Source organism: Sander vitreus, chromosome 14, assembly GCF_031162955.1.
Source record: "Sander vitreus isolate 19-12246 chromosome 14, sanVit1, whole genome shotgun sequence".
Taxonomy (NCBI): Eukaryota; Metazoa; Chordata; class Actinopteri; order Perciformes; family Percidae; genus Sander; species Sander vitreus.
The window spans coordinates 4,638,126-4,663,450 of record NC_135868.1 but is presented as its reverse complement, the minus strand read 5'-3'; the positions used below and the strand labels follow the sequence as shown (position 1 = coordinate 4,663,450).

Genomic DNA, 25,325 nt, shown 5'->3' with positions numbered 1-25,325 from the left:
TAGGTTGGTGTGTTTTGTAGGTCCACAACTACATCAAATCAGAATCTGTGCACATTAGGGGGAGAAGGGTTTCTGAAGTTCTGCTTAAGAGTCCCAGAAGGGCTCGGTCCGGTCCTGAATGGACCGAGGAGTGTCCGGGAGTGTCCCCCTCTCTCTCCCTCTCTCCGTCCTGCTGCTCCGTCATCCCGTCGCGCCGGAAAAGGCAGAGCAGCGGAAAAAAGGAGGCGTTGCCCTCTAACAGCACCATCAGCTGCAAATTTATGCAAAACAGTAAAAGCACTGCTGCTGCTGCTGCTGCGGCCGTCCTGCAAAGCAAAAGAAAGGAGCACCAACAACAAGCTCCAGAGACCGGTGAGCCGCCTGGAGGGCTTCGGCAGCGGGCAGCCGGTGCAGGAGCAGGCTGAGAAACCCGGACCGGTGACGGTAAGCACGTACCGAGAGCCCCCGTTAACGAGCCAGACAGCAGCAGCGGCTAACGGGATGCTAGGAGTAGTAGCCTCCGGTGGATCCAGTGTTAACTGGTCTGAAACATGGAGGGTAGCTAGCTAACAGCAGCCCTGTGTCTCACTCTCAGATGATGCGTGCAGCTAAAGAGCTAAAGCTTTTTTTAGGGTTAGGAGGTTGAAGCGAGCAGTGCGTGCGCGCGTACATACATACATACATACGTGTGTGTGTGTGTGTGTGTGTGTGTGTGTGTGTGTGTGTGTGTGCGCGCGCGCGTTACAGGGGGTAATAAAGATGCTGCAGAGATGAAATGGATACACTAGATTTAAGTGGGCCCAAACTTAGTCCACAGGTTAAAGAAGTAAGAAGAACAATGAAAGAAAAAAACTAAAATAAAATAAATATTTGTTTGTTTCTGGAAGAAGAGTTGCTGATGAATAGAACTGTTTTTGTAGGCCAGTGCTGATTATATGTGTGTGTGTGTGTGTGTGTGGGGTGGGGGAGATTAAATGGAAAAGGAAAAAAGTATAGGGTCAGTATTGTCCACTTTTATGATTTTTGTTATGCGTTCATATTTGTTCTTTTCAAAAACCCTGTTGCATTTATTGAACTTTTAAAAAAACAACAGTGAAACAAACGAATCAACAGTGAAATTTCCCCTAATACTTTCCCGTTGAACGTTTTGAATTCCCCTTCAGAACACTAGACAAAATCAGAGTTTACTTGGAAAACATAATGTGCAAAAATAATCGTTTTGATTACATTGTTTTTGTGATTATTAGGAGCCGAAATCGCAATCAAATTGGATTGTGGATTTATTAATATGACATTGACGCAGAAAAAAAACTGTTTAGAAACGCTGCAAAGAAGTTTGATTTTTCTTTGGACATTTTATTAATTGATTATTCAGTTATGCTTTTAATTTGGAATTTAAGTTTTTATTTAAATTAGTATTTTCTTCAAGTGAACAGTTGTTTGTAAGTCACTGTATTATTATGGTCAAATTTAAAGCTAATCTAAAGAAAACATCAGTAATCATTAACATCAGTCTACAAGTTCCCTATGTGTCAGTCAGTGTTAACAACATCATTCACCCAGTGGAGTAGTGAGTCACTGTTGCACAGCGTCTCTTCTCAGTGAAGAACAGTGACGGGTGGTTTTTCATCAGCTGGGCTCTCACAGAGAAAGTATAGTGTGTGTTTGTCTCTGTGTTTGACTGATGGACGCCTCCGCTGTCTCCTCAGCAGCCATGGAGACTGATGGAGAGCAGAGCCAGCAGGGGGCCTCGACCAATGGGAGCGCTGCATCTGGGACGAGCTCCCGCCCCTCTCCAATGAATTCTATGTCTCTGTATGAAAGACAGGCGGTGCAGGTAGGTGTGTGTATGTGGAATGCGTTGATTATAGTTTACAGGCTTTCACTTTGTCCTGATTGGTGCAGTGTCCAAAGGGCATAAAAAAAAAAATATATATATTTTGTTTTAAAACCAAATTATGATCCTTTGAGTTTTGGCTGCATTAAATGCTTCTCCTCCCTCCGTACTTTTTATTTTTTCTCCACCACAGTTCACAGGTTAAAACAAAAAAGTACATTAAATGTATTAAATTAAATGATAAAATAAAAAAATAAAAATCTGTGCTTATGCTGACCCAGCCAATCGGCTATGTTACCAGTGATGTTGACAGCGGTCAGACGGCTCTACAGATCATACCTGCACCGAAGCAATCCAACATTGTTAATCTTAAACAATAATACATTTGAATCAATTGTATCTGGTGTTTATTTTTTATTAGCTTTCTGTTCATTGTGAACCCTCATTTGTCTTTAATTAAAGAAGCAGACCTGATGTTGTTTTGTCAGCTGCTTGCTTCAGCAGCAAACAGGCGAGATGCTGCAGTTGTTGTCGTTGGTCGTCATGGTGCACCGGCTAGGCTGGCTAGTCCACACAGCATTCTGGGATTGGAGACAAACGTGCTCTGGTTTATTGGCTTTTCTTTAAACCAATCACAATCGTCTTGGGCAGCGCCTCTGCAAAATAGCCTCAGGAAGGAACTTGTTTTGGTGGAACATGTGTACGTTCAAAGGTTGTTTTAGCCGTGCAACAGAAAACTCAGATTGGACAGATAGTCTAGCTAGCTGTCTGGATTTACCCTGCAGCAGGTTATGAAGTCATTTGATGTTAGTTTACTAGGATTGCACTCAAGTATTTAGTTTTTGTTGACTTTCTGGGTGATTCTATGGGAATTATAGGAGAGGCAAAAATAAGCCTTGGCTTCAGCCTATTCCCTTTTCGGGATCAGCCCTATGCTCCCACAGCCCTATGCTCCCACAGCCCTATGCTCCCACAGCCCTATGTTCCCACAGCCCTATGGTCCCACATTTCTAAGATTTCTTTTTTCATTGAAAATTAGGCCCTGTGTTTCCACATTTCTAGGACATTTTCAAAATTAGGTCTTGTGTTCCTACATTTCCCTTCAATTTAAGCCCTATCCTCCCACAACATTTTTTAGGGTTAGGGGGATAAAATCTGATAAAAAAATTTGAAAAAAGTCTTAGAAATGTGGGAACATAGGGCCTAATTTTAAGAAAAATCTTAGAAATGTGGGAAGATAGGGCCTAATTTTAAGAAAAATCTTAGAAATGTGGGAAGATAGAGCTGTGGGAACATAGGCACGCTCCCCCTTTTTTCGGTTAGCTACGGTGGCAAATTGTGGGAATTAATTGTTTCTTTCATGTATGTTAACCAAAATAAAACTATTCATTATAAAATTATTCATCATCGTATTGGATTGTGAGCGGGGCTTGTTTGTGTATTGCAAGATTGCAGTTGTTTGTCTTTATACTTTATGATTTATGGTTAAGCCGATGGACAGAAAGTGATAGAGAGTGACTGAAACAGGGAGGTGAAGAAAGAGATTGAGTCGTGCTGCTGGGTTGATGGAGGCTCCGTGTCATTTCCCCAGGCTTCTGTCACCCTGCACGGCCATATGTCTTTGTCACCCTGCACACACTAATCCAGCCCGCCACGCTCGCTTTCATCTCTCAACTTATTACTGTACGAGCCTGCTCATACATCAGGCAGCTGCTCACTCTGCTACAGCCTCCCTCCCTCCCTCTCTGCTTCCTCTGCCCTCGTTTCTCTTACTCCGCTTCTCTCGTTTTTCATGGCACTGTACTAGGGTTGCACGATATTGACCAAATGTGATATTGCGATATCGATTATGAATATTGCGATAACGATATTCATTTCGATATTTTTAAACATGTAAAATTACAAAAGTTACAGGAAAACGCATCAAAATAGATTCATAACAAAACAAGTTTTCTTACAACACAAGGTTTACTTCAACTGACAGTCATATTGGACTGGTCCAACATGAATCAATAAATAAGGACCATGTCTACAGAACAGGACATGTTCTACTGGTTGGACAGTATAAAATATAAGAGAACAGGACACAACTTTTCTTTCGCTTCTCTGATTCATTCCATTTAGTTGTCTCTATCTATTTCTTCACTTACACTGTCACTCTGTCAAAATATGTGGTACGCTCCATAGGGTTTGTCACGTAGTGGACCCGTGCGCTGACGTGCACTTAACATGTGCAAGTGGCACGGTAACTGGCCAATGAAACATGATCATTATAGCGTTTCAAGCGGACTCTAAATCGAACACAACTAAGCCACACAGCCAACGGACGGGACGCAGCACGCCACAATATAGACAAAATATTGCATACTTATCGCGACACCTTCAATATAATATTGCGCAACGGGATATCGCGATAACGATATTGAGTCGATATATCATGCATTTTTCTTCCACTTCTTTTTTCGTACAAATTCTCCTGCTTCTTCCCTCCTTCCCTCCCACGTCTTCTGCTGGTTTTCTGCCGTCATCTTCTCCGTCTCCCTTTCTCTTACATCATCCTTCAGTAAATCTTTCCTGCTTCTTCTCTAGGATTGGGGCATCGAGAACCGGTTCCAACTTGGAACCATTTCAGAAATTACGATTCTAGTGGAATCGTTTTTTAATTTTTTTTTATTGGAATCGTTTGGAAAATTTAATCGGTTCCAAATTGAACACGAGTTTTGGTTTCCGTAGCGGCCACGGTACCTTCAGGCGCGTGTTGTTGTTTTTCCGCCATGGAGCACAGTAAGCGGCGCTCTAAAGTGTGGCTTTATTTTACGTTGAAAAAAACCTGTAACCCTGTAAGTCACCATTGAATCGTCTCTGAATATCTGTGAAATAAGCATGTGACTCGTTTCAACTCCACCCCTCAAAGAATCGAGAATTGATAAGAACAGCAATCGAAAGGAAGAATCAGATTGGAATCAGAATTGTTATAAACAGAAACGATGCCCAACCCTATTCTTCTCTGTCTTTTCCTCATATCCTCCTGTCTTTGAAGTGGGAATTGTATCTAAAATACAGGCCCGAAATAAGGCCAAGGCCAGAGAAATCTGACTCCAATTACCTAATTCCCGTGCCTTCTTTAATCGGACTTAATGTTTACCACAACACAAGGATCAATCAGTTAAGCAAATTTACTGAGTACAGCATAAGAGTTACAACACAGCTGTGGGTTCACAAGACAGAGACTGAGTTTCCCTAGCAATCAGACATCAAGTCAGAGCTGGTTCACCGAGTTGTCCTCCGAATTATGAGCCCCGATCTGCTCGATCCCTCAAGCTTTTGTCCATTCCTTGTAGGGGGGTGTCTTCTTGTTTCTAGACAGAAACTGGTATCTTCACAGACACACGCACACATTGTCGGGACCTTGTGGTGCAACTTCCTCGTCTGTTCTCGCAACCTTCAAACAATGCACCTCTATGAACATTTCTACATCTTCTCGTTCTCTCTTTCTCTCGGTTTCTCTCTTATCACATCCTTCTCCGTTTGCTTAACTTTGCCCCATGATTGCTCTTTGGTCTCCTCTTCTCCCTCCTCCAGGCCCTGCAGGCGTTACAGAGGCAGCCGAATGCAGCGCAGTACTTCCAGCAGCTGATGCTGCAACAGCAGATCAACAACGCCCAGCTGCAGAACCTGGCAGCCGTGCAACAGGTAAAGGTGTGTGTATGTTATGCCATTTCAAAATTGAGCTTAAATATATGTCAAATTCTGTGCCAAGTCTATTTTTAAAAGACAGGAGATTCACAAACGATCTCACAGAGACAAAAAAAAAACAGAGAAAGTCAGAATGGAAGACAAAAAAGAAATAAGACGAACTTATGAATCTGGAATCACAGAACTCTATATATATATATAAAAAATATCACATTTGCTGTATCCATCTTCTAAATGGTGTGTTTGTGACCAAAACAAAGAGCCACATTTAGCTGCAAACATCCCAATTTAGTTTGGAGTAGACTGAAACAAAGCTCTGCTCTTCTCTTCTCTTCTCTTCTAGGCTACTCTGGCTGCCAGTCGTCAGTCAAGTCCTTCCAGCAGCAGCTCTTCTCAGACCACCAGCACCACAGCTGTATGTACTGTTTTGTGTTTACACCAAAATGGCTGCTCTCTGTCACTTAACAAAACCTCAGCAAACTCAGTATCGCTGTTAACGTTTCCTCTTAGCTGACCCACCTTTTTAAGTAATGCGTAAAAAGCTACGTGCTACACGTTGAAGTTGTTCACTATCATTATCTCATATTTGTCAGGCCATTGTAACATCTGGATCTACAACCAGCAGCCGTCCTATGGGTGCCCCGGCAACATCCACAATCAGCCAATCGGTGCTGCTGAGTGGGACGGCAGGGGGCCAGGGACAAATGTACCTGAGGGTGAGTTTCATGCCAAAATGTTATTTCAAGATTCCCTAAAAAAAAAAAAAGCACATATTAAATAGTTTAAGATTATGCTAAAATCGAATAAGAATTTGCAGTTTTGAATATTTTAAAGGAACAGTCTCTTATTTGCAGTTCACATTGTCTGATTAAGCAGTCTGATTCCTGTCGGGAAAGAAGCTATTTGACAGCCAAGTATTTCTTGATTTGATGCTTCTGTGTCTTTTCCCGGAGTGCCTGAGTGCGAACATGCCACGAGAGGGATGAGTGACGTCCTTAATGATGTTGTCGGTCTACTAGAGCCCAACTGATAAAGGATTTTTAAGGCCGATATGATACAAATATTTGGTGATTTAAAAATCCGATATTCCGATATATTGGCCGATATATATTTTCTTTAAATCCAGAAACGCGTAACAAAACACAAACAGATTTCCCTAACATTAGTTATTTGTTATTTTTAACAACAGTTTGTTTGAGGAACGCAGCGGTTGCGATTGAAACACCGAACACTGAACTATACAAATGTAATTTATACAGGTGTTTTTTTCAGTACTGTAGTCAGATAGTGAGAAAACAAGCCGTTATATATTTTGTCGGGCGACAATAGGTGGCGGTAATGCTCTGCCCGGTTATAGTTTACCATTAAGAAGAAGACGACAAGTCATTTCAGGCCAGTGGATGACGAACCTGTCGAAATTTACGCACTACCCAAGTGAGTACACACTGTACACGGTGTGCTACATGTAAATGTACTCACGGAAGTATCCACATTGAGACACACCTCCAGCTTATACTAGACACCACTATTAGTTTCTGTGCGTTTGACAACCGTCTTGTCATCCTGCAGGTCAACCGCTCCCTGAGGGCCCCCATCTCCTCACAGCTCATCTTTATGCCCGGCAACACAGCAACTGCTGCCGTAGCAACTGTCACCCAGCAGCCTCAGGCTCAGCAACAGCAATCGGAAGTGACACAGACTTCCTCTTCCAGCAGCCAATCCGATAACGACCAGGTTTGTGGAATCAGTGTGTTGATGATTTGAGGAGAGTACAAACTTTGTATCTTCCTTGCCACAGATTGCCTTTTATCTCTTCTTCGTTCTGTCCTTCCTCGTCTCCAGGTACAGAATCTAGCCATGCGAGGTATGTCCAGTCCCAAAGGTGTTGGTGTTAAGACTGAAGCCCCAGAGAGGAGTGACTCAGGTAGGGAGGAAAGGAAAGCCAACCTGAAAACCATATCACGTTCATGAGGTTATGATATGTCGGTGTTGTGTTCAGTTGATGCAGGTTTAAGTGTCATAAGCCCTATTTTCGCCAAACACAGTGGTTGTGTGATAATATTAGTGATCTGTGATTCGGGGTTGTATTGGCTGCGTTGGCAATTACAAATGAAAGTTTTGACAGAGCCTTGACATCATATGTGGGGGGTAATGTCAAAAGAATTTGAGTAAAATACCGACTTCCCTTACCCACTGCGAATGCCCCTCACGAAACACAGACGGCCCCCTGGTAATACTCATCCCGTGCGAATAGGGCTACAGATGTCTGTGTGTAATTAGTTTTTTCTGTCTTTTCAGCTGCTTTCTCCCTGGTCCAACCCTCCCACCAGTTAAACTCCCAGTCCCCCACTAAGCCAAGCCAGCCACAGCACCAGCCGCCCCACATCAAAATCCCCACGTACCCTCAGCCCACCAACCTCAAAGCCCACCCTTCGTCCTCTGGTGCCTCCTCCTCGTCCTCGTCCTCCATCCCTCTCTCCCAGCTCCTGCTTCACGGAACCCGGACTCTCACCACAGGAACCACAGCTCCCACAGCAGCACACACTCTGGTCCTAGCGTCCAGCGCAGCGTCCCAGGCCCACGGGTATCCCGTTGGCACGGCGACCATCAAACCAGCGGTCAATGCTCAGACCCTGGTGGTGCAGCCCCTGCAGAAGACCGCGCTCAGTGCAGAGAAATCCGGCCACGGCAATGGACCCATCCCCATCCAACCCAAACTGCAGGGGCTCCGCCTGCCCCTCCAGCTGCCTTCTAGGAACCCCCCTCCCATCCTGCCTGCCCCGCCGCCCGTCAGCAGCTCCGCTCAGCCCCCCCAGCCGCCGCACATCCCTGTTCAGATTGTGGGTGCGAGGCAGAGCACGCTGGGAAACACCCAGGCTCTGGCTCTGGCCCGGGGGAACAGCTGCTGCCAGGACGGCGCCGCGGTCCTCAGCAGCTCGTCCAGCCTGCTCACCATGGTGGCGTCCATCGCATCCAGGGAGGGCGGGGTCGTGGGGCGAGGGGTGGGGCTAAAGACGCTTCAGTCGCCCCAGGAGGCTCCCCCGTTGGCTCAGGTCTCTCAGGTGCATCCGCAGGCCAATCAAAGCTCCAGACAGGCTCAGAATGGACCGCTGGCTTCAAGCCCCGCCTCCTCCCAGGCCCCCGCTGTTCCCTCCCCTCCCTCCTCGATGTCTCGCTCCTCCCTCTCCCTCCCCCTGGTGACGGAAGAGCAGAGAGGAGCGTCAGCTGGTGTGACCACCAATGGAGACTCATCGGGAAGTCGGACACCCCAGGTCAGCTGATTACTGGTTACACTGTGTGTTGTTTTCAAAACATTGTTTTCCCTCTTATTTTTAAACCCTGGTGGGGCAAACCCAGAACAATTACACACTAAAATGGCGTCTGGAAACAAATTGTCATTCAGTGGTGGTCTTATGGGGGGGTGGTGGTGTCTAACTGCTCATACACACGCATTCATTCTCCCTTGTGCGGGGAGGGGCTTAGGAGACCGTTTTGGGCTTTAGCGGAAAGGGGGAAGGGACTGAGAAGTTGTCGATGTTCAAATTTTTTGGCTAAGTCCTGGATCTTAACAATCCTACCCTACAGCACCTTTACATTTTTAAAAGAGATTCTCCTGACCCGCGTAATTATTAGCTTTATAAAAGTGACCAACTGTTCTGTTGTTTTTTAATCTGTTCATCTGTTTACACTGATTTTTTTGGTTTGTTTTTGTTTTAGGGAAAGCAATTGTCTGGGTCACTAAAAAGAAAATCAGACTCCAATTCAGCCAATGATGAAGACGGCCCCTCCCCTCCACGGCTCCAGCCAGTCAGAGATCACGCCTCAGCACTCCCGACCAATCCCATCGAAGCAGGTAACAACATAGAAATATCTCTTTAAGTTTATGATTGTAAAATGTCACACAATATTTACATTTTTCCTGCTCCTGTCTTTTCTCCCCCCTCCCCCCCTAACCACAGGCTCTGGTGCTCCTCCTCCAGCCTCCTCCTCTCCCTCCCCAGTGCTGTCAGTGTCCCGTGGGGTCTGCCAGGGGGAGAGAGCTCCTCCCCCCCAAGCTGTCGTTAAACCCAACGTCCTTACACACCTCATTGAGGGGTTCGTCATCCAGGAAGGGGCAGAGCCTTTCCCTGTGAGTACATGGGACTTGTAGTTTCTAAAAGAGGAAGCAAAGTCCCTCCCCTTCCGGTGGACCTCATGGGACCTTGAGCCAGAAAAAAAAATATGTATGGTAGTGAATGGGGAGAGACTAGTTATTTTTTGATCCCGCTTGAATTGAGCCGTGAATTACACATATGATCTTCGTCATTTTAAAAGATAATTTTCCAAGTGAAGAAAGTCTCATTTTGTTTGTAGGTTTGTCGTATGACCACTTAGTTTTGTGTGAAACCGCTCTCACACAATATGCGTCACCTCACTTGATGCTCGGCTTGCTAGCTAGCTAGCTAGCTTAGCGCTGTTACACAACACAGGTAGTCTCGCATTGCCAGACCTTCCTCCACAGCGCTGCAAAGGAGGGTCTGGCTAGTCCACACAGCATTCCGGGATGGGAGAAAAACGTTCTCTGGTTTATTGGCATTTCTTTAAACCAATCACAATCGTCTTGGGTGGTTGCCAAGCGCCGGACGGAGCTGCAAAATAGCCTCGGGAAGGAACTTGTTTTGGTGGAACATGTGTACGTTCAAAAGTTGTTTTAGTCGTGCAACAGAAAACTCAGACTGGACAGATAGTCTAGCTAGCTGTCTGGATTTACCCTGCAGAGATCTGAGGAGCAGTTAACCACAGTCCTCAGAAATCCACCGGAGTTTAGAAAGGAGCAATCCCGGAAGTGGAACGTCGTGGATATAGACTACAACACAGTTATCTTACCTGATGTGTTTTATCCAGCGAAGTTTTATCAGCAGAGAAGCGAAAGAACGAGCAAGTTCCGCTTCTCGTGCGAGTACCGTTACATCCCGGTACAAAACAGACAGACACCGTTTGCTTCAAGTGTGTAGTCTTTCTCATTACGTATTTTCACAGTCTTACGACTTGCAAAATTATCTTTCAAACTGACGAGCATATGTGTAATCCATGGCTCAATTCAAACGGGATCAAAAAATAATGTCGTTCCCCGTTCACTACCATACATGTTTTTTCCGAATTAAGGTCCCATAGTGGTCCACTGGAAGGGGAGGGGCTTTGCCTCTTTATACCACTTACAAGCTCAAGACTCATGGATGACACTGGGCTGATGGTCACCAACCTTTAGTTTTGTTGCTTTTTGTGTTTGATTGACAGGTGTGTGGTTCAGTAAAGGACTCGGCTGGTGAGGATTTAACTAATGACAGTCCGGACACTAACCAATCGGAGACTGTTACAACAGCGACAGGTAACGGCCAAAGGGTAGAAAATTGCCTTTTTAACGGCAAGTTAGTTGGACAGAAGTACTTTAAAATATTTGCAATCCTCAAAATACACAGAAATTCAAATTTTAGCATCACACAAATATGAACAAACAGCTTTGTGGTTTCAGTATAAGGGCATAACATTTTAGGTGTAGATTTGCAATTAAAGCCCATGCTAATTTGTCAGTTAACCTTGCCAAATATAATCAAAGGGATAGTTCTGATTTGGGGTTGTTATAGGTACTTATCAATAGTCAGTGTATTACCCACAGTAGATGGCGGTCGGCATGGAGTACCGACATGGAAGCTAAGCAACGTACTGCTGTTGACAGAGGCAGCAGCTAAACGTATTTTAGACATCTAAAAAAAGTTTAGTGTACTATTATTTGGAATGTTTTACAGCTTTTCCTTGACTTTGGTGAACACCAAAGTCACACAATAATACAAAGAAAACTAACCGATTGAGGCAGCGGTAGAGCACCAACTCCTGTGTTCTGCGAGGTTAAATGACTGTTTTTGCCAAAGGAGTCTGGTGGCTTTGAAGAGAGCAGAGATAACGGCTTCAGTTCCCCGTCGTAAAGGGCTCTCTGACAGCAAGGTAAAGCGCTGAAAATATTCTGAATATAGCGTACACTTAAACTGATATAGATTCTTTTCTTTAGTATATGCGCCCCATATACTAAGGCTGAGTCCTTACCACAGCGGCGCTGGTTCGAGTCCGACCCGAGGCCCTTTGCTACATGTTGTCCCCCCTCTCTCTCTCCCCCCTAATCTGATATAAAACTGATGTAGATTTTTATGTTTACATATATTTTTTTATGTATACAGGCAGGCGCCATCTTGGGAAAACAGTCACGACCAGTCGAACGACGAACGCCGTGCTTGAACTATGTCACTGGTTACACGGCGTTCGACTGGTCGTGACTGTTTTCCCAAGATGGCGCCTGCCTGAAGACGTGAACGGTACTGTCTTTCTAAACTATCTTTTTAATAAACTGTCTGTACACTTACAAAGTTCTCAATGCTTCGGTTTACATGTAGGGACCCTCATTATGCTACCGTGGAAGTGTGGTGCTATTTTGAGCCTTGTTAGTGGTGTAGAAATAGAGATTTCTTTTTTACTTTACCAGTGCCCCGACGACTAGCCTTATAAGCTAATTAGCGGTTTGCGCTAAAACCTGGTTACATTCGATTAGCATGAAAACAGATCCCAGAGAACGGTCGACTCGGTACACGTGTTATTAACCCCTAGGTTCATTTTGCGCCGGATTTGTCCTTTAAGCTGCTGCCCCCGTCCACAGCAGGACAATACTTCTCTTCCGTGTCGGTACGCCTGTCTGCTTCTCCAAACTGTGGGGCGTGCCGACCGCCATCTACTGTAGCTAACACTCTTGACTATGAAGAAGTAGTTAATACAACCACAATTTAAAATATTCACACTATCCCTTTAGCATAACATGGACACGTAGGACAGGGTTTTATACTGTGCAAAAAAAATGACCTTCGTTTGAGCCTTGTTTACTCCGAGCTGGGCCACAGGAACGCAGGCATGGTTTTGATTACAACCTTGGAGCTGGGAGTTTCCCACCTCTGACAGCAGAACAGAACAGTGAAATATCATTATAGTCTTATCCCTTGTATTGTCCTCGGGTCAAATTTGACCCACTTTCAAAGTTTTTAATATCAGAAATATGGGTTTCTTTCAACCAAATTGCCCAATAATGACACGGATGCATGGATGTACGTACATATGTAACTTTACCGTTCTTCGCGGGCAAAATGAACAATTACTTTCATTGAATATGGGGTGTTTTATTAAATTTTATAGCATTTGAAAATTTTCTTTTTTTTTGTGAAATTGTTTCAAAACAGTATCCTGACTAAACTTTGACATTAACCAGTCTGTGATCCACTCAACATCCTCTGGTCTTTAGTGCTTAACGTTTTGATATTAATGAACGTCACATTACATTACATTCAAGCCATTGTCGAATGAGCTGATACAAAGCTTATTAAACTTATATAAACTATTACTCAAAATAACTCATAATTTCTTCTTTTTTTTAACTAAAAAATGAGGTAAAATGTCATATAAATCAGGTTTATTGACCATGAATTTAAAAAAAGCGTTGGAAAAAAATGACAAAAAAGCATCAAGGGAAATCGACAAAAGCGTCGGAAAAGGTTTCAATATTGACCCGGAAGGACAACAAGTTCATGGCCGACGGAAAAACCACACAAGGGTTACTCCTTAAAGGTGTACTATGCGTTCCTGCATGGTTTCAGCACGATATCATTTTTATCTCAAATCGAGGCATCCCTCCTTGATCCGCTAGCTGCCTGCTCCCTGAACACACCGTGAAAAAGCCTGGTCTCGGGAGACAACGCTAGAGGCACAGGATAGACACCAAAATACAACAAACCACTCCAGCCAATCACCGACAAGATGGTTGGGGGAGGGGGTGGGGGTTAGTGACAGTTAGTCAGTTAGTCATGACAGTTTCGGAAACTTAGGGGGGAGGGGCGAGCTTGCTCTGTTTTGTTTGGTATTTACTTTGAACGTCAACCGACGTAAAGTCATGCAGGAACGCACAGTGCGCCTTTTTATAGCAGCTCTATACATTTATTTATTTATGTAAGAAATGGTAGAAATGATTTATTATTTACCACCTGCTCTGTTTTTTTTTCCCTCCCTCAGTGCTGAAGTGTGAGTACTGTAAAAACTTTGCTCCTGCCAGCCAGTTCAGAGGCACCAAAAGGTTCTGCTCCATGTCTTGTGCCAAGAGGTACTTCAACACGCATGAAATATAATATATGCAGTGGAACCCATCTATGAAAGAAAATACTGCACTGCTGAGAGCTGCAGCCACTGTGGTTTTATCTCTCCATCACATTTTATTTTACAACGATAAAATAAATACAAAACTTCTCACAAATTGACGACGGAGAAGACCAAAAAGTGTGTGCATTCTCAAGTGGCTACAGCTGTTTATTACACAGCGTGTATGTTTTCTGGTCCCTTTTGTTATTATTATGTTGAAATCTGTGATAGTGCCACTTCATCCACTTTTCTCTGCAAAAATGGCTTGAAAACTGATGTCTGTTTTCCGTGTCAAATTTTAGTGCAGTGAGTCCTGTACATTTTTTGCTCATTTTGAATTTGCTCCATATCAATATGTATTTATTATGTCGTACATGTTTCACTTTACAAACAATGCACTGTCTGCATTGTTTTGAACAGTATGCTGTCAGCATATGATTTTACATTTTCTGCTTCTGCTTTAATTTGTCCCTTTGCCCACTACATGTGTATAGGTTGTATACCACGTGTGGCGCAAAGAGATAAAAACTGTATGTGTTGCTCGTCTTGGCTTCAGTACCGTATATGTCACTCTTTGTCTACGATACAGTATGTATTGGTTCCCCAGGTACAACGTCAGCTTCAGGCAGCCCTTCTGCATGCGGCAGGGGCAAGATCACGCTCCGGATCAGGATCAAGGCCAAGGCCACCTCTCCAACTCAGACGAAGAGGGAGGGATTACCAGGCGCAGGGTCCCCCGAAGGACTAGCTCAGAAATAGCAAGTGCCAAGATAGCAGGGAGACCCATACCTGTCAAGGTGAGAAGGAGCCGCACGTTTCATAAACCTCTTTCCGACCAAGTAGTTACAGGAACGTAGTTATGGGGAACAGTCCACTTCTAAACAGTTCTACTAACTACTCTTCCCCCAAAACCGGTTTTTCCATTTGCATTCACACTGGCCAAGTGGCTGTAGGATCCCTCCGGTCGGAAAGCGCCTATACATCGAAACCAAAAAGTTATCGAGGATCCACATACTTTTGGCAACATAGTGTTATGTACAGATGTAGTAAAACCACCTTGAAATACATAAAAAAGAGCCACAGTTTGTGACTTAGAAAGTGAGCTGGGCATATTTTGAGGTGGAAAGCAACTTATGGATCCATCGATAGCTGTCATTCATATTAAGCCAGTGTGCCCCCTAGTGGCTGTGATTAGGCTCCGCAGGCTTCACAAACCAAGCACCTAACTAGGATCATTCTCTCACCGCTCTGTGATTCTGCCAATTGGGAACTCCATTTCAATGATGACACACACACACACAGACAGAGCTTGAGTAAAGGTAATCATTATCGCTGATGAGTTCTCTTACATTCTGATGAATACAGAAATAGTTTGAAAACAAACGGTGCAAGTGACATTTGAGGTTAAGTTTAGCTCGAACCTGCAAAGGACTTTGCATATTTGATACACACACACACACACACACACACACACACACAGTCAGACCAGGAAACAATCCAGTGCAACCACAGACTTCCACTGTCAACCAGGATGCCATTTTTGACGCCTTGCTCACGGGTTCCTCCACTTCTCCCCCGGCACAGTGCCGTTCAGAGTCCAGCCATTCAGATGAGGAGTCCAGTGGAGAGGAGGATGAAGATGACCCCATGTCCCTCTCGCCCGCCTCCTCGGCCTCCTGCCACCTGCCGCCTCCTCCGCTCCCGACGGAGAGTTCTGCACCCAGCTGCCTGCCCGCTAGCCCCGCCCAGTGGAGTGCGGAGGACGTGTCGCAGTTCATTTCCTCACTACAAGGTTGGAAGATTTTCACAGTAAAAATACTGATACGGATTGCATCTGTTTCATGCATATTGCACTTCATTAGAAACTAAATGTTAAATTCCTCCAACTGTGTCATTGATCTCTGTTATTAATGCTTATTTTATGTTGCACTGGCTTCATATTTAAGTTGACTTATTGATGTTTTTTTATAGGAAACAATGTCTTTGGGTTTTGGAACATTTGTGGGTCAAAAATATCACTTTTTTCTTATTTTCTGATGTATTATTGCCTATTGTTGAGGCCCTAAACGATCATGGAATAGAGAAAATAATTGACAGATTAATCGATAATGTGATTAATATTAACTTGTTAGCCCTAGTTCTCTGCATTATCTTTTCATGTCGTCTGTATCTTTCCCACCTTTTCTGTTCCTCCATTCTTCCATTTTACATTGACCTTATAGCTCTTTTCTTCCTTCTCTTTGTTTTCTATTGGCTGCCCTCCTTCCCGATTTCTCGTTCTCTATTTATATTCCTCTTCCTCCTCTTGGCAGGCTGCGAGGATCTCGCCTCCCAGTTCCTGTCGCAGGAGATTGACGGACAGGCCCTGCTGCTGCTGAAGGAGGAGCATCTCATGTCCACCATGAACATCAAGCTAGGTCCCGCCCTCAAGATCTGCGCCCACATTAACACCCTGAGAGACTGATGTCAGTGTTTCTATAAACCCACCATGTTCAAAGTCAAGCCCTGGGCATTTACCCCAAACTCCTGTTCCGCACCCAGTTCAGATGTGAAACTGGTTCCAGAGCAGTGCGAGTCCTGCTGGGGGATGTATAAGGTACAGTTCATTTTCAAAACAAAGCCAAGGCTCTTTAGCTCTACGTACGTAGGGCTGCAGCACTTGAATCTGTTGTTGATTTCTCCACTCTGGAGCACATTATCAAAGGTCCTACTTGCACAGGAGTATTGTTAATTACTTGCAAACATGACCAACTATGTTTTGGTGACGATACATGTTCCCTAAAATGTTATGTCTGCGCAAAAACCAGTACTTGCAGTCAGAAATAGTTTTTACCAAGTGGTTTCATTTTGCTGTTTAGTTGCACGATTTCAGTCTTACGTCTGCATCGTGAAATGCAGAAATGAAGGTTTTGAATGTATTTTTAACGCTGAAGTCATTTGTGTTGTGTGATCAGCAAATAAACAAAAAGTTAGCTCCATAGTATTTGCACAATATTCCCACGTTATGTACAAAAACAGTACATTGGGCTGCCCTTTCCACAGACCTTGACCTAGGCTGTGCTTATCTTATTTCAGTTTTTTTTTTTTTTTTTTTGTTATATTTGATATTTCTGCTGAAGTTCAACAAAACCTTGAACAAACTGCAGTTCATTCATTGTATCATATTGTACAGGAAATGTATTTTTTGACACCTTTGCCCACTTCTTTGAAATACATTCATGATTCTTTTTTTCTTGTCTTTGAGAACAATGTTGGTTCTCATCTAGGTGAACACACGTGATTTTGATTACAACTCTTCTTATTAAAGCAACAATCAGCAGAGCATTAGAAGAGAAATGGAGTAAAAGACACCAAATTTAATTCAAATCCACCCAAAACTAATGTCAATCAGTCAGTCAAAAGCTTAAAGACTTTAGTATTTTTTTAAGGGAAGCACTCGGATGATTTATAACTTCACTGTTATTTATGTAAAAACTGTTACTTTCAAAATTATCATTTTGTAAAAAGAAAAAAAAGAAAAGAAAAAGGCATCATCATTTTTAAATGGTGGCACTTTTATATTGGAAGTGGCCTATTCTACAGCTGACAGGGTACAGTTAAAGTACAGGGTACTGGCCGCAAAAATGGCGGACCAGAGTCCAAATGAAACCCACATCCCTCGAGGTTCAGAGAGCATTTCATATTTCCAAGTGAGGCATAAAAACTACTCCCGTTGCAGATCGTTTTCTCACATCCCTACCCTACTTTTTACACACGGTGCACCTCAACATTTGATAAAACACTACTGTTTTCACATTAAGAGTTTCTCACTCAGTATCTCCAGGGGACCCTGTCTTTTTACGTGTTTTTTAAACGGAGGACTTTTTGTTGACTCGACTCTTTAAAAAGGACTATAATCTGCGAAACCTGTTACTATTTTGTTCCGTCAGGCAATTTCAAGATCACTTATCTTCGAATGGTTCAACCAGCTGCTCCTGATCTAAACGCAAGTATGTGTGTAAGTGAAGGGTAACATCACGGGCTTGATTTTGTAAATGTTGCATTTTTTTAAATGTTGAAAACAGATGAAGAATGAAAGTAAGCAGCACATGTAAGCTGTTTAAATAAGCTGTTCATTTGAAGTATCTTTAGGCTACATTTATCAACAAAGCCAGAAGGTTCGTAAAGAACAATAGGCTGGTAGCCACATGTGGACCTACGCTTAGGATGGATGAAAACAATAATCATACTGGGATGAATGAGTGTGTGAATGAGAAAAAAAACTTAAACTATACTGTAATAAGTGTACAATTTGCCTTTATATTTAAATGCACATTTGTTTGCTGGACTGCCTTGTTTAAGCTTTTTACTGTAGGAGTTTTCTCATATTATCTCTCTGTGAACCTTGTGGCCTTTCTCGCTAGTCTCTACGATAGGTTTAGATGAGGATTGTCTGTTTTTTTTAACTGCTTTTCATATCATTCCTTGTTTTATATTAGTGCTTACCTTTTTTTACTATTTGTTATTTCAAGCAATGACATCTGTTGCCTTTCCCCCCAAAAAAAAAAGCGTGACTGAATTTGTAGTTACCTTGATCAAGGAAATTAGCTGTCTTCCTTATAGCTTTGTCACATAGCGTGTAACTACCAACAGTATTTACCTTTCTAGCTAGCTATCTTTGGCTTTGTTGTTAGTGACTGTAGCTATTACAGTATTTTCTTTCAAAAAGGATAATAGTCTTTGATAGCTCTGTGTGTGATTTGTATTTCATAGTCGTCCCCCCCCGGATTTTGAAGTGTTTCAATCTGCAGATCCCTCGGCATATTGTAAAAACCAAAACATAAATAAAATAAAAGGACTTGTACTGCATTACAAGTGATGTGAGACACAATTTCTTAGTGAAATCATTGCAGGTCTGCGGTGATATCCAGTATAACATTTGTTGACAAGCAGACCATTGCGACTTTGTTCATTCAATCATCGTTCTCACAAAATGACAGTGGATTCAGCAAAAGGAGTATTTTTTTTTCTTCTTTTTATATATATATATATATATATATATATATATATATATATATATATATATATATATATATATATATATATAAAGAGGCTACTTCAGAATCAAAATGTGTGTGTTTGCTTGCAATAATCAGAAAAACTGCTAAATCTTGGAGGGACTGAGTTTGACGAGGTGACGCTAACAATACTATCATGCAAATAAATAACCAAGGAACTGTTTTAAAACTGTGATGCCTGTTTTTTATTTAGATATTGAACTAAACTGACCTATGAAGGTAACCTAACCCTGACGGATGACTGACTCTTTTACGGTGTTTTTTATTTGCGTGTCATACTTCGCATGGATTGCTTTCAGTACGCACCATGAGCTATCCTGTCTGACATGTGAGAACAGATCGTTACAGGTTTATAGGGCTAGGATTGTTTTTAGCAAACAGGTTCATTTTCAGCATAGCAATGTCCTTCGTTCCTGTTGCTGCAGGCTTTTAAGATTAGAATTTAGGGCAGAGTGTTACACTGTATTTATGTGACATGAATCATAACTTCAGTCTCCTGTTGGGCTTGGGTTATGTTTAAGTGTCACAGAGATGATATGTTTGGGTTATGGCTAAGGTTGGGTGCAGTTTAAGGTAAGGGGAAAACAGACTACAGAATATGGTGTAACACCTGCATGTACAGCCTAATTATGGGGTTTGAAATAATACCAGCATTGTCACAAAGTAGACAAAATTTGATGACCATTGATCATTTATTGATGACAGCAGTTGTCCTTTCGGCTTTTCTGGATTGGTGGGTAATAAACATTCATTGCAGGACTATGTCAAACTGTTTCCAGCTGACGTTTTGTTTTGTTTTTCTAGCTAACTAGTTTGATAATGACAAATAACCCTGCAAAAGGGTGTCATTTGAATACATCGGATCATGCCAACTCTGTGTTGTAATGATGCAAAAAGCTGCAGTTAAAGCTTTCACTTTCAGGTCCCAAACAAAAAGTATGCATCCTCATCATTTGATCGTCCATATAGAAGACATAGTATTATTGTCCCTTCACACTGTTGTAAGGTGCACCCCCTGACCCCTGAGGATATAAACACTTCTGTTACAGTTAGAAATTGCAAAGAACTTGCATTGTTTTCTTTCATTATATTATTTTTTTAGATGACCAAAGATTTAGTTTACATAAAATATTTATAGTCCATATATTACTCTTCAAACATATAAAGGTTAAAGTGTTCAAACAATACAAACAAATAGAAAACTAAAATTGTGTTTCATAAACAATATGCATTTTTCTAATAAGCTCTTTTTCATTCTTGCAGAAGCCATTCGTTGTTTTTCCGACTGTCAGCGTTCATGTACTTCTTTACTGTCTATGGTCCGGATCGGTCGGGATGCGTGTTCTTCTGTTATATTGATGTTTGGCATAACAACTTGTTGCATGACTGCCACCAACTGTTGGGCCATTTAAACAATCGTCGGCCATGTTTCTGTACGTCAGTTGTCAACAACCCGTCACCAACTGGGATTAGCAAAATCTAGCCCCAGCTTCCCACCCCTGATTCCCACATGAAGTGATGTGAATGATGAGGTTTTCACTGGGAAAAATGTTTTTCCGATGCCCATGAAAGTACGGTGAGGAACGAGCATCGAGGATGGATCTTAGAGGAGCTATAGGCAAGGATACACGAGAGCAGCCTTCCCGGAAGCCGTGCAGCTGAAAGAGTTGCTAATTCCGCCCCAACAGCTGACGTATTCATGTGACGCTTCAGGGGAAAGGACGTCTCATCTATTTAAAACACATTTGCTCGGTTCCTCTCCTGGCATGATTTCCTCGCGTCTTAGAGGATGGACGCGAGGAAGGTAGGCAAGTGGGCGTGTCGAGGAGGCAAACAACACAGGACTTTCACCTGGGCGAGCGGGGTTCGCGTCCCGCGTGTGGCGTTTTGTTTCCCGTAGTCTTCCTAATCACAACCGTCCCGTTATTGGCGGCCGTCTCCCGGCGTGTGAGGCGCCCTTTCCCCGTAGGGTTTTTCCTAAACCCAACCTCCACTATCCCGTTATTGTGGCGCGTCTCCCGCCACCGTCCCCAGCGGCCGTCTTGCGGCCGCCTCCCAGCATATGGGGCGTCCTTTTCGGCCGTCTCCCGGTAAAAAAACATGCCCGTGAACAAGTAGAAATAACGTGACATTTACACGTAAAAAACGAAAAAACGTGCCCGTGAACACGTATCAATAGATTAAAAATAACGTGACATTTATACGAACTGCCGTGAGATGCACGTACGTAGTAACAGTACCAATGTAGTCCAGACTGATGACGCTCTCAGCAAATTAGAGCACAGCATAGTTGTATGCCTCTTCATATCCCGCCTCCCTCAGGTACTTCTCGATGTCCAGTGGTTCGGGCACTCTGAGAACTGTGCGCCCATTGGCTGATTTCTCTCCCGCCTGAAGTGTTCTAATGAGCTCCGACATTGACAGACGTTGTTCGGGGCGCCAATTGCTGCAGGCTTTGATGATGGAGTACCTACAGAAGAACATGGTAACACTGTAAAACCGAAACCCAGCGAAAAACATTTATCTCTCCCTAGATAAGAAACTTATAGTTAGCATATTAATACAACATTTTAATGATGTGGGTCGTCCTTTATGAGCAACGTGTCGTGTTCGGCCGTTTACATTTTCGTTAGCTTAATGTTAGCTAGCCAACTGTTGTAACGTTAACATTAGCTTAACGTTACCTAACTAGTTTATCTCCTTGCAAATGTGTTTGTCTTTCTTGGCTAAAGTTGCTAAAACACCAACAACAAAACTAAAGCAACTTACACAGTCGTTCTAGTTAGCCTAGCTAACAGTTAAGTTATAAAGCTAAGTTTGACATTAACGTTAGATAACGTTAGTTAACTGTTAGTAAGGTTAGGTACTAACGTTAGGTGTTAGCTAGCTAACTTAGGCTAAGTAAATTTACACGTTAGCTAAGTGCTTTCCTATTAAACTCTAACCTTTATATAATGTGTGTGTGTGTGTGTATATATGTATATATATATATATATATATATATATATATATATATATATATATATATATATATATATATATATATACATACACACACACACACACACACACACATAATATAAAACTATTTTATCATTTGTTTGTCTTACAGTGAGTTGGAGCAGGTGGCCGGTCGTTTGAGATGCTTTCCTCGTTGTAGATACTGCAGAAGTTCATTCGCCACAATCTGGGCAAATGGTGGGTCACCTGTATTACATGGGAGTATCATGTATTAGATTTAAGTCCCTTTACTTAACGAATATGCACTAAATACAGAATCACAGAAGTTTGGGAAATATGAATCTAGCTACATTTCTTAAAAATGTGTTGTATTAGTATCTAGTTTGGCTTTATAATTACCTCACCTTTGTTGTATGAATTCTAGAAATGTCTTTAAGAATCCACCACAGTGGCTCTTACTGTTGTACTGTTTATTATCTTTCAAAGGAGTGTTCACACTTATTTCTCAACTTCTCTTGAAGGTGTATTTAAAATTTTAAAACACCTACCTAGTGTGACCATTTCATAGAGAAGTAAACCAAAGGACCATCTGTTAAAAGAGAGAGAGAGAGAAGGGCATTATGTTATTAAAGGGAAAGGTTAGAAACGCATCCTTTGTCTCCTCTGATAGCCAATACATGCCTTTTCAAACACACAGATTGTTAATTAATCTTAATTGTGCACCAGAAATGTGAAATGGCTGGTTAAAACCCAGTTACGCCTTCATTACTCAACCTGGTTGATTTTTTTTTTTTTTTTTTTTTTTAAACATCAAAGGATTATAATGTGACTGCTTTTTTCTTTTTGATCACATAGAAGAATCCAGCTGATCTCTTTGTTTGTAACTTCTTGATGTTATACTTATACACAGTGGTGAAATGTGCTATTAATTACATAAAACTATAAAACATAAAACGTGAATTTTAACATTTCAAATAGCTTAGTTTTTCAACATCCTGAGATAAACTGGGATAATAATCAAGATGCAACATTGTGCGTGATAACTCGGCTGGGACATTTCAATGACATTGTTTATATTCAGACATCTTAATTGCATTAATTTAATGTTCTTACAGAGGACACTCACACATCACTGCTCTGACTGAGGGCTCTTCTGCCTAGCACTTCTGGGGCCTGCCACTTCCTCATCTCCATGTCCTGCCCCGGTGTAACGGCCTGTGTTCTCCTGCGGTAGGCGGGGCCCAATCCCCACAGCTTCGCTGTCAGATCTCCACCAACCAGAACGCTGTGTGCTCCCACGTTGCCATGGATGCAGCGCTGACTGTGTAGGTACTCCTAGAAGATGTTCAGATAAAGAGGTATTAAGAGGGATTCTGGAAATGAGGATTGTTTTAGGACCTGGCTGTGGATATTTGAAAAATTTAGCACTACAAGGATACTTAATGTTTTCTGTTGCCCCTTAATAAACATTTTAATTGTTTTTAATTGTTCTTTAAAAGGAACACACCTTCTTATTGGGACATTACCTTATTCACCGTATCCCCCAGAGTTAGATAAGTCCATACATACCCTTCTCATCTCCGTGCTTGTCGTAACTCTGTCTGACGCCCCCACCGCTAGCCTAGCTTAGCACAGATCCCGGAGGTAACCCGCTCCATCTAGCCTACTGCTCCCAATAAGTGTCAAAATAACGCCAACATTTTCCTATTTACATGTTGTGATTTGTATAGTCACAGCGTGTACAAATAACAAGGTCACATGAGACACAGCCATCTTCTAACCGTATACATACTGGGAACTATATTCTCAGAAAGGCGAAGCAGCTGCTACTTCTGCTACTTGGGCGAAGTGATATGCAGCACCTGAGAAGCCCCGTGGTGACGAGCGGAGAGTAACAGTGCTTCGCCTTTCTGAGAATATAGTTCCCAGTATGTATACAGTGTCAGACAGAGTTACGACATGCACAGCGATGAGAAGGGTATGTATGGACTTATCTAACTCTGGGGAATAAGGTAACGTCCCAATAAGCCGGCGTGTTCCTTTAATCTTTTATGTAAAGCACTTTAAATTGCCTTGTTGCAGAAATGTGCAATATAAATAAAGTTGCCTGTCTAACCTGACAGCGCAACAACATAACCTTAACCTGAGATTGATGGTACTGATGAGAATTTTTTTGCCCTATAATTGAGACATCAGGGGAAAACCGAGAGATGGACAGAAATAAACAGTTTTGTTTTCCACCATATCATAACAGATGTGGAGGATATAGACAGATTGTGAGATAAACAGTAAGACAGAATGATTTCTCTCACAACCAATTCCCACAAATACAGTATTTTGGTCCCTGAAGCAATGAGAGAGAGAGACTGACAGAAAAATTGCAGCAGTTCAACCAACCAGAGCAGAGGCCACTTGTCCTGCCATGGTGAAGATCCTCTTCTCTGTCATTTCACATGAAGACTCTAAACCTGAGTTATCCTTCAGTGAGAGAGAAGGAAGAAAGGGAAAACATTTCACATGAGTTATTGTCAGTCTCCTTATGGTTGGATACTAGAATTTTGAGTCAGACTACCAAACTTGTTTTTATATGTAATGTGATATACCTCTCTCTCTGTTCATCATCAGCATAATGTGAAGTAACTGGATACTGCTGGTGTCTCTCCCTTTCAGTAGTAGTATAACATATTGCTTAGCATAAATACCACACCATACAGATGTTTTTCTGCACTACATTACCCTAACCATGGCTGGACTGAATGTTCCTCAATAATTGTATAATGGCCTCTCTTTATTCTTCTGCCCATTAGATTAAAATCATTCATCACCAGTGTCCATCTTCAAAATAAGCTTATTGTTTTGCAGATGACAATTTAAAGGTCTTGAATATTGCCATTTGACTCTGAATAATGTCTTTGTTTTGTAAATTAATATATCACTGTACCTGTCGACATCTCCACAGGTACCCCAGCAGATCCCTGTGCTGCAGCTCCTCGACGACCATCATGAGGGGCGGCTGCACTGAAATCACCCCCAGCAGCTCAGGTAGGGAGGGGTGCGGCCCCAGTCCTGACACGAAGGAAGCAAAACCCAAAAAGTGCTGCTTCTCACTGCTGTTTGCTGTCCCTGAGGAAGAGGTTAGATATATAAGAGAGACTTTATTGTTGTCCATTCAGTGCAGCACAGTTGAACATGTTAACAGGATATTGTTTCACTTAAACCAGAGAAATTCACTGAGAAGCAGTACTCTTCTTTTCAAGAACACCCATCTTCACAGTTGCGTTACTGCATATTACGTTTTATTTAAAAGAATATTAACCTTACATTTGACCTACACATATACTGTGTGTGTGTGTGTGTGTGTGTGTGTGTGTGTGTGTGTGTGTGTGTGTGTGTATATACACACAGTACAGGCCAAAAGTTTGGACACACCTTCTCATTCAATGCGTTTCATTTATTTTCATGACTATTTACATTGTAGATTCTCACTGAAGGCATCAAAACTATGAATGAACACGTGGAATTATGTATTTAATAAAGTGTGAAATAACTGAAAACATGACTTATATTCTAGTTTCTTCAAAGTAGCCACC

At 42.4% G+C, this 25,325-nt stretch overlaps 2 protein-coding genes across 7 annotated transcripts in view; one reads left to right on the top strand and one right to left on the bottom strand.

Annotated features, from left to right (window-relative positions):
• Positions 1–213: 213 nt before the first annotated feature.
• LOC144529363 (polyhomeotic-like protein 1) lies at positions 214–18,410 on the top strand. Of its 5 annotated transcripts, none has more exons than XM_078268413.1 (15): positions 214–423; positions 1,692–1,816; positions 5,399–5,515; positions 5,856–5,927; positions 6,106–6,228; positions 7,082–7,246; positions 7,355–7,436; positions 7,811–8,784; positions 9,230–9,365; positions 9,472–9,641; positions 10,790–10,880; positions 13,595–13,682; positions 14,307–14,514; positions 15,302–15,509; positions 16,030–18,410. In XM_078268413.1, the coding sequence occupies exons 2-15, from the start codon at positions 1,694–1,696 to the stop codon at positions 16,179–16,181; spliced, it is 2,709 nt and encodes a 902-aa protein (XP_078124539.1). In that variant the 5' UTR covers positions 214–423; positions 1,692–1,693; the 3' UTR covers positions 16,182–18,410. The 5 variants fall into 5 exon arrangements, with proteins under 5 accessions (XP_078124539.1, XP_078124540.1, XP_078124538.1 ...); XM_078268414.1 differs by having other exon boundaries at positions 1,689–1,816; positions 5,399–5,509; XM_078268412.1 differs by having other exon boundaries at positions 1,689–1,816.
• A 2,298-nt stretch (positions 18,411–20,708) lies between these two features.
• The window catches only part of styk1a (serine/threonine/tyrosine kinase 1a), a 17,763-nt gene continuing 13,146 nt past the window's right edge, over positions 20,709–25,325 (bottom strand). For both annotated transcript variants that reach the window (XM_078268419.1, XM_078268420.1), the window contains exons 5-10: positions 24,677–24,858; positions 24,133–24,213; positions 22,862–23,070; positions 22,284–22,324; positions 21,885–21,981; positions 20,709–21,244 (exon numbers count right to left, since the gene is read on the bottom strand). In XM_078268419.1, coding sequence (XP_078124545.1) covers positions 21,049–21,244; positions 21,885–21,981; positions 22,284–22,324; positions 22,862–23,070; positions 24,133–24,213; positions 24,677–24,858 — 806 coding nt within the window. In that variant the 3' untranslated portion in view covers positions 20,709–21,048. The remainder of the gene's footprint in view (positions 21,245–21,884; positions 21,982–22,283; positions 22,325–22,861; positions 23,071–24,132; positions 24,214–24,676; positions 24,859–25,325) is intronic.

Bases quoted from the DNA above. Each gene is read 5' to 3' on its own strand.
- LOC144529363 (XM_078268413.1), top strand. From the start codon at position 1,694: ATGGAGACTGATGGAGAGCAGAGCCAGCAGGGGGCCTCGACCAATGGG. The intron at 5,516-5,855 runs GTGTGTGTATGT...CTTCTCTTCTAG, and splicing joins CAGCCGTGCAACAGGTAAAG to GCTACTCTGGCTGCCAGTCG. The intron at 9,642-10,789 runs GTGAGTACATGG...TTTGATTGACAG, and splicing joins AAGGGGCAGAGCCTTTCCCT to GTGTGTGGTTCAGTAAAGGA.